The sequence below is a fragment of the Brienomyrus brachyistius genome, chromosome 12, assembly GCF_023856365.1.
Source record: "Brienomyrus brachyistius isolate T26 chromosome 12, BBRACH_0.4, whole genome shotgun sequence".
In the NCBI taxonomy this organism is placed as follows: Eukaryota; Metazoa; Chordata; class Actinopteri; order Osteoglossiformes; family Mormyridae; genus Brienomyrus; species Brienomyrus brachyistius.
The window spans coordinates 4,167,340-4,176,607 of record NC_064544.1 but is presented as its reverse complement, the minus strand read 5'-3'; the positions used below and the strand labels follow the sequence as shown (position 1 = coordinate 4,176,607).

At 46.8% G+C, this 9,268-nt stretch overlaps 1 protein-coding gene across 1 annotated transcript in view; it reads right to left on the bottom strand.

Annotated features, from left to right (window-relative positions):
• Positions 1–8,390: 8,390 nt before the first annotated feature.
• LOC125704481 (TBC1 domain family member 1-like) overlaps positions 8,391–9,268 on the bottom strand; it is a 30,034-nt gene continuing 29,156 nt past the window's right edge. The window contains exon 19 of the mRNA XM_048970064.1: positions 8,391–9,204. Coding sequence (XP_048826021.1) covers positions 9,019–9,204 — 186 coding nt within the window. The 3' untranslated portion in view covers positions 8,391–9,018. The remainder of the gene's footprint in view (positions 9,205–9,268) is intronic.

Here is a 9,268-nt window from a genome sequence, read left to right as displayed (position 1 = left end):
GTTTGGGTTTGCTCGTAAGCCAGTTCATAAGAGATGCAAATACAACCAGTTTATAAATGTGTAAGATGTTGTTGCTGATATTCGTGTATTAGCGTTAAATTGACAGGAAGTTACTTCAGAGGGAATCTTTCCCTAATAAGAGACCCTGTGCTCCTGGAGCATGCTGGCTTGTGGCTGAAGAGAAGATAAGCAGAGGCTGATAGGAGTAGCTGTGTGGTTTTGCAGGCCATGTGTGAGTGTGTGTGTGAGAGAGAGAGAGAAGATGTTTTGGCATCTCCACTGCTAGGTCTCCCCCTAAGGGCGTCCCACAAATAAGGCCAGCGGAACTGGGCTGGGCCAGGTGTCTGGGCGTGGAGCTCAGGAGAAGGTGCTCCACCATTCCCATGTCGTGCTGTATGTTATGCGGCGTCTCCAAGACGACGCCGGCGGCAACTTGCCGAAATTCATCTCAGACGCATTTATTGTCTGTGGTTGTGTAGTTGATTCCAACTACACACCCAGTATCAGCATCAAGGCAGACAAAGAACAGATTATATGAACAAAATCAATTTATTATAATTGAATTAATTAATTAAGACCACTTAAGGAATTACTGTACCACTCCCTGGTCTATATAGTTTGCTCTTGGCATTAAAGATCTGCATTATTATTAAATATTGTAGCGCCTGCAAGATGACCCTGAGTAGCGGGCTGTTTGCATATCCCAGCATGCTCGGCACGTTCATAAGCCGTATAAATAACGCCAGCATGTATTTCATATTGTTAATACTTGTTGTTTTCCCGACTGTCATGTGTGCCCTTGCCGTATCATATGTGAACCCTGATCCTAGCATGTCTTTAGCCATCAAGCAAATTACCCACCATGTGTGTGCCTTACTATCCGAGGTCTGACCTCCTGGCGGTTCCCCACATCTGTGTCAGTGTTCTTGTTCCTCGTTTGCAGTCTTTCTGAGGGCTTCTAATAAAGGATCGTTTTTGACTGAACCTGTCTTGCCTTGTCTCGTTCCTACTGTTGTGCACCTTGGATCTGATCTACAGCACAGAAAATGTTTCTTTGAAAAGGGACCAGCGCAGAGAGATGACAGGAACAGGATCTATATGCTAATTCAGTGCAGGGACCGGATGACTGTGTATGTGGCTCAGCCGACTCGGCCCCTCTGCTCATGACTGGAAGGTCTGAAAGTCGGCAGAATAGTTACATCCCCATCAGAGCCCCACCCCCAAAATGCCCCCAGGTGACCCTACGAGCTTCGCCCTCACCTGGCTTAAAGGAGAGCGAGTTGGGATGTGTGAAGAGAAGCAGAAGCATTCCAGAGTGCCTTTGCTCATGCTTCTGCAAATGGAAAATGAAGCATCATCAGATACCAGTCACTGTTTCCTTCTTCCCAAGAAGCTGCCCCCCCGGTAATCAGTGATGAGGTCAGCCAGCAAAAGTATTCAGTTACAGTTTCAGCTGTATGCAAGGAGGAAGAGTACAAATATTTAAACTATGGACAGTATTACATCACATATACACCACATTTAGGCAATATATACGGTTTCAACTTGAATAAGTGCAATTTACCTTAAAACCAGTCACTAAATCTAGATTCTAGTGTTTCACATTTATTCCTAAAGAATTACTAAAGACAGGGGTACAGGCTGGCTGTAATAATACTGACCTTTACCCCTTGATTTATTCCTGCATGAATCATATGCTCTTACTTTGAAAAAAATAAAATTGGGTAAATTAATATCGATTATTAATTAATGTAGATGTGCAGTTATTATAAGGAAGACATCTATAGGCAGACTGCAGCTGATCGAGCTGGTGGGAAACCTCCGTTACTCTGTGTAGCAATGACCTAAGCTTCTTGAGAAATTGTAAACGGTAAATGATACCAAGATAACAGGTTTCTGCTATCTAACATTAATTTATGAGCATAAAGGCTGTTGAGATGTTTCGTTATACTGTGATGACAGGGCACCCCAACCTCAACTCATATGCAGGATTATTATAATGTATGTAAAGTCAAACGATAACAGTGTGATTCATTAATGCCAATTTATTCTGCAACTCTGTCATGTTCGGACTCCCAATCAAGTGAAAAAAAGTTAAACAAAACAAAAAAAAAGATGCAAAATACGCTTTAGATTATTAAACTCCCTGGGGTATGCTTGGCCCCCCTCCTCCTACACAGGACAGGTGGCTAAAGAGGATAAATGAATCTAACCGGAATGCAAATCAAATGTAAAAAGGTAGCAGTGTTTGTGCTGAGTTCATTTAGGCCTTAAATGGCCGACTCCCTGACAGCACGTATGTCTATGTAGTTTGCTATTTGCCTCACTTTTATTTCCATCCATCCATCCATCCATCCATTTTCCAAACCGCTTATCCTGTTGGGTCGTGGGGGGTCCGGAGCCTATCCCGGAAGCATTGGGCACGAGGCAGGGAACAACCCAGGATGGGGGGCCAACCCATCGCAGGGCACACTCACACACCATTCACTCACACATGCACACCTACGGGCAATTTAGCAACTCCAATTAGCCTCAGCATGTTTTTGGACTGTGGGGGGAAACCGGAGTACCCGGAGGAAACCCCATGATGACATGGGGAGAACGGCCTTAAACATAGTGTAATATAATAATTAGTAACACTTTACATTCACTGCACCCTCATCATGCATCCATAGAGCATTCATAATAAGCATTTAAGTAATATACATTAATTACAAGCATTACCTGATTAAGGGGTGGTGCAGTGGTTAGCACTGTTGCCTCACACCTCTGGGACCTGCGTTTCAGTCTCTGCCAGGGTTCCATGGGGGGGGGCCGGTGTGTTTTCCCCCTTTTGTCATGAGGTTTCCTCTGGGTGCTCTGGTTCCTCCCCCCCCCCCCCCCACAGTCCAAAAACATGATAAGGCTACTTGTTGTAGTTACTAAATTGCCCAGAGTTGTGAGTGTATTCTGTGATAGGTTGGCATCCCATCCTGGGTTGTTCTCTGCCCTGTGCCCACAGTCTGTGGACCCCCCCCCCCCATGAGGGTAACATTTTCAGAAAATGGATGATTATATGGTTATAATATTTGTTATTAATGAATATTAAAGCTGTTGAACGTGTGTTACATTGTTGAGGTGTATTTACATGCTGCTCAGTGGACGTTCTACAAACACAAGCACACATTGCGGACAATGCAAAGCTTTGAGATTCATCTAAATTTGGGGGGAAACTGAAGTAAATAATGCGCTGCGTGTGGGAATCAAAGCCCCAAAACCTGGAGACGTTGGAAGCGATGGTGCTATCCAGATCGCCATGACGATAAGCAGCAGCAATGAAAACATCTTCCAACTGCTAATCCTGCACAGTCACGGGAGTTTATCGCTCGCTTAAAAGGACAGCTGTCGCACCCTCTGGGCTTGTAATGCATTTTTGGTACCGTGTCAATATGCTACGTTACTGAGAACCAAAATTCAGTCGGTCCAATGAAAATTTTTAGTTAAATTTCCAAAACTCACTAATTGTCACAAGAACCTACCACACGGACTGAGCGAGTTGTGTAAATTTGCTCTTCAGTGATGCGTCACACTCATGTCACCTGGGACTTTATTAACACCTGTAGTCACAGGTTTGATATGTCGCGGCAGAGGGCTCTGCTCCTGGTTCAGTCTTGCTACTCCTTAAAACTTTGTTTGGTCTACCTTGTGTCAGTGTCGTTTCGTAATCTGTTTGTCTGGTTTTCGTCTTGGTTTTGCTTTGTCCCACAGCTCAACCACCCACCCACGTTTGAGTCATCCTCCAGCACGACTTATTCCGAAACCTCACATCTGATCGTCGTTCCGGGGTCCTGTGGAATCCTGTCCCACAAAAAGCATGTTCTTGACGGTCCTCACCTCAATCTTGCAGCAATAAAACCTGCCTCAGGGAACCCTGAGTGCACTTTGTGACCATTCAAATTCATATCATAGCTTCAATATAGTTTAATCATCACCGATAACAAGATCATCAACATCTGCGTACCACGCTTACGCTGTAATCTTAAGGACTGGTGTGATTAGGTCATAAGCAGGCCAGAGATTCAGGCACAGGTCGCTGCAGGAGCAACGTGACCCTTTTCCACAAATGAACCAATCGCGCAAGTCCCAGAATGTGCTGGAAAACAACCATTGGTTAAATTAATGGAAAAGGATCCAGCGAAGTTGGCCTAGATGATGGCATTCCTGTTCCCATCTTGGATTTAGCTGAGAGCCGCTAAACCAAGCGTGCTTATCAAACGAAGCGTATAGGGGCGTCGAGTTCTCCGGAGGTTTCTGGATAAGCCCCGGGAGCAAAAACTCGCTTACAGTTACACAGCCAGTTTACCCAGCATGCCTGTTACACACAGGTGTAAGTCAACACAGAGTACATGAGCTAACGTTAAGGCACCCGGGGAATTCTCCTGATGTTTTGCTGGAAGGGTAAATGACACTCAAACAGTAAGTGTACTTGCTCTGTGTACTTGATCCTCTTGATACTTTGGGAGTGTGCCAGACATCGACAACCGCTCACTGGGCACGTGACGGAAACCGGACACCTCCGCTGGAAGTGGATTGGGAGCTGGGGGTGGGTCCCCTGGAACCAGTCACCCTGAACTCCTGAACCCTGAAGAGGCAGTTTTGTCAAAAGTGATTATAGGGAGGAAAAAAAAATATGTTTGTTGTATTGTGGCTTAAATGTTACCATGCAGTGCAAACAGAAGCCAGTCTTAAATGTCAGAGTGCTCCAGTTCTGGAATGACAAACCCGGTGGCACATTTTTGACAGGCCCAGGATGATACTGAATATACATCAAACAAACAATCAAACAATCAAACAATCAAACATACAAACAAATAAAAATGACAGGACTGTTTCCATAGCTATTTCATTTACTGAAATGACTTACAGGACATCAGAGATACCAGTTTCTCTTATGCAAATGTTGTCAAACAAATGGGGTGATTTTACGCTGCATTTCTTGCTTAAGCGGTGTTTCAGTTGACACAAAGTAACTGTAGATAAATGGCAGTTATATTTTATCAGGCCACAACTCGGACTGAAAATAAGGTTTTAGAGAATGTTCCCGTCCATATTATAGACAGAGACAGCTGCCCCCACCCTGGTTTAGGTTCTTATGTTACCTCACTGTAAATATTTGTATATATGTGTGTCTGTGTGTGTAAAATACTGTGTAAAACAGTACCAAACCAGTGTAGTCCTGTCCTACCCATAATGCATTTAGCCGTACTTCTCTCATAATGGCAGAGACGGCAGGGTCAGACAGTCATTGTAGCGATTGGGGTTAAGGGTCTTGCTCAGGAGGCCAATAGAAAAATCATTTTGTTGATGCTAGGATTTGAACCAGTACATTTCTAATGAAAGGCATGGTATTCTAGCCCATCGAGCCACCCCACCCCACCCCACCCCCAAGAAACCTCGTGCTTCCCTCTTGGGGAATCAAACCCTGGTCTATCAAGTGACAGGCAGGGATACCAGCCATTACGTTAAGATGGATCAGTTTATGGGCCCGAAAAGCCTCTGCACCCTCAACTGCAACACTCACAGAACTGGACCGCCTTCCAAACAGCCACAACAATAATGCTGTGCCCATTCACAGATGCGAATTCTTCCTGCTGACAGGGGGGATTTACTTTATAACATGAATGAAATACTGGCATTTCAGAATGGCCCCCTCGTTACGTCCTCTTCCTCTACAGGTTACTTACCAGGTGGAATGCAATAGGACAAAGAACGTGTGAGCTTATGTACCTGTCTATTAAATGTACAGTGAGTTGTAGGCCAGTTCAAACAGTGTGATAAACATCCCTGTCTATCACCTTTAAACAAAGCTTTAATTTTTTATGGCACCATAAAGTCAGATTTCAGACAGACCTTATCTGCTACTGCCCTGCCTGACTCTCTCAGTCCACGATCTCGCCCCATGTGATACGTGTGCCTTCAGCTCTGTGTGGAAGGGTGTCACCCTCCTTCCTGGCCTGGAGGGGGAGCTGTAGAGTCTTTACAAACTCCACTGTGTGTTGAAACTCGGCAGAAACCATTGTTGACTTACTGGTTCTGCGTCATGGCTCGGACACTGCAAATTTGGAATGCGTGCAGCTGTGCAACACCTGCGTGACATGCAACAACTAGCACGCAAATCATTTGGTACATTAAGAGCAAGACTGACAAATCTGCAACAGTTGCACCAGTGTCTGTGAAGACTATTACTCCCTACTTTAACCTTTTCTTAAAATGTTTCTCCATAGCAGGTCACAGGGAAGGAGTGTGCACTGACTACAGTGCATTGCTGCACCTACCACATAACAAAGCACCTCAGGGACGAGAACCTGAGTGCAACCATGTGGCAGGTGATACCTCAGCGCCACACTAGTGCGAATGGACCAGAGTGAGGATTTTTCCGGGGGCTGGAGTGCCAGTCCTGCCACCAACCCCCCAAGTTTCTCCCTGTAAGTAGGAGGACCTCCTTATAGGGCTGGATGTAGATTAACGTCATACCCAGGATGAAGCAATTTCAGGCTAAGGGTCTTACTCAAGGGCTCAACAGAATGGAATTGCTCTGGGAATTCACGGGATTGGAACCAGCAGCCTTTCAGTTGCTGGCACAGATCCCTAGCCTCAGAGCTACCACTCCGACTTCCCTGGTATTCCCAGAGCGGGAGTGCTCCCGTTCTTTCACCTTCCATCAGTTCCCGTGAGCTATTCCGTTTTAGGCGTGCATTCAGGTGTGCAAACATTGTTCCACCATATGAATCCCGCCACCCTGGACACGCTTCACCCTAACCCTAACCCGCGCTGTAGTGGCGTTCCAGCGTGCACATTTACCGCACAAACCGAGGCACGTTTGGCCTGCCACAAAATGGCGAGCGGTGGGCTTTCAGTATATGCCTGACGCAGAGAGTTATGTGTCTTTCTGGCTTTTATCTCACTTTCCACACAATGAAGCATCCATTGGGATGCTGCCCTCATTAAAAGAAGACCCCCACATGGACGACTCAAAAATTTCCCAATATGGATAAACTCCAGACTGCCCGCCTCGATATGTACTGTTAGCTGTTGGAATTCTCCCAACAGAGTAGAATTTAACTGAAGTTAAAATAGTTTTTTTTATTGCCAAACTCGATGAGCTGGAACAATGGAATGGGCAAGGAGCAGGAAACCTGAAAGATTTTCTAGGGGAACCATTTCTGCATAGACACGTGTTTTTTAAAAAAGTTCTTGGGCATTTGGATTAAGTTCCAGCTGTTTGGAGGGAAATGCTGTCAAAGAGTTCTGACACTTGTGAAGACGAAGGTCTATTTTCTAATGCCCCAGTGAAGAACGTGGCTCTGATCTGATCTGAAAGGGTGTTCTAGCTCAGTGCGTAGCTGCATCTCATAAGCCCTGCAGGGCTGGGTGTTCAGATCTCATCTCTGCTCTATGTGTCTACATGTTCTTCCTGGCTGGTACTGCAACTTCCTCCTGAAGTCTAAAGGCTCACATTCAGGCTGTGTACGTGAGCCCTGTGATTTTCCCAGTGTCCCCTGTCTTGTATACCCGAGTTGGATTGGCTTCCTGTCTGGGGTGTCCCTACCTCATGCCCGGTGTTGGGTTGGCTTCCTGTCTGGGGTGTCCCTACCTCATGCCCGGTGTTGGGTTGGCTTCCTGTCTGGGGTGTCCCTACCTCATGCCCGGTGTTGGGTTGGCTTCCTGTCTGGGGTGTCCCTACCTCATGCCCGGTGTTGGGTTGGCTTCCTGTCTGGGGTGTCCCTACCTCATGCCCGGTGTTGGGTTGGCTTCCTGTCTGGGGTGTCCCTACCTCATGCCCGGTGTTGGGTTGGCTTCCTGTCTGGGGTGTCCCTACCTCATGTCCGGTGTTGGATTGGCTTCCTGTCTGGGGTGTCCCTACCTCATGCCCGGTGTTGGGTTGGCTTCCTGTCTGGGGTGTCCCTACCTCATGCTCGGTGTTGGGTTGGCTTCCTGTCTGGGGTGTCCCTACCTCATGCCCGGTGTTGGGTTGGCTTCCTGTCTGGGGTGTCCCTACCTCAAGCCCGGTGTTGGGTTGGCTTCCTGTCTGGGGTGTCCCTACCTCATGCCCGGTGTTGGGTTGGCTTCCTGTCTGGGGTGTCCCTACCTCATGCCCGGTGTTGAATTGGCTTCCTGTCTGGGGTGTCCCTACCTCAAGCCCGGTGTTGGGTTGGCTTCCTGTCTGGGGTGTCCCTACCTCATGCCCGGTGATGGACTGATATCTTCTCCTTGATACCTCGTACCCTGTACTGCCTGGAATCGGCTCTATCTCCCCTACAAGCATGTAATAGATATGCAGCTGGAAAATGCACGTTTCTGTCAAAACATGCAGAGGTGTTTCTAATCAGTTTAAGGCATAAATTCCACAATTAGAATGAGGACATTTTGTATTTTGTGCTGTAAGGCTTGTTGTCTCTGGAAACAAAGAACATGAAAGGATCACAAACACTGCAGTTATTCACTTATAAAACGACATCTGACCATATACATCAACGTGTAAACTTAGAGGTGTTTGCATTGATAAGATTGGCACTTTACAGTGATATTCGCACAAAGCAGAGAATGAGCCCAAAGGCCTGGTCAAGGAAACATCCATTTGTTGCCTTTGCAGTCTATCATTGATCATTGATTCTTCGACAATCTGACATGGCTGAGGTCATACAGTAACCAGGCCATGGAACGCCGTTGGTAGAGTTGCCATCTGTCCCATACATTACAGGATCGTCCCATACTGAAGAATAAATTGTTGCGATCCAGGAAAATACGCAATCTGTCGCATATTTTTGTTCACTTTATACCCCTTTGGTTTTATTTTGTCTGTCACTGCAATTGTTGTACAGTGTGAGCCAGTCTGTGGACATGAAAAGGCTGGGAACTCCTACTCTATGAAAGTAGGTTTGTCCCCAACAGAGCAGTTTGCACAACCTTCTGGAACCCTCTGGGACTGGGAGCAGGTGCTGGGGTTACTGGGGACACAGTCTGGTGATGTGGCCAGAGCTACGCATCCAGAGGGTCTCCATTAGCTGGGGCGTGATCCCAGCACTCGGCCTGTAGCTGTGCCACCGTCTTCAGCAGGGAGTCTCTCTCGAGCTCAAGAGCCCTGATCTTCTGATGCAGGTCCCCCTCACGGCTCAAGAGCTCTGCCACATTTGTCTCTAGCGAGTCCAGCTTGGCGTGCGCCACCTGCAGGACAGGAGGAGGTAAGGCAATAGCAGAGCTAGGGTTCTGAAGGAGAGCAAAGGTGGCA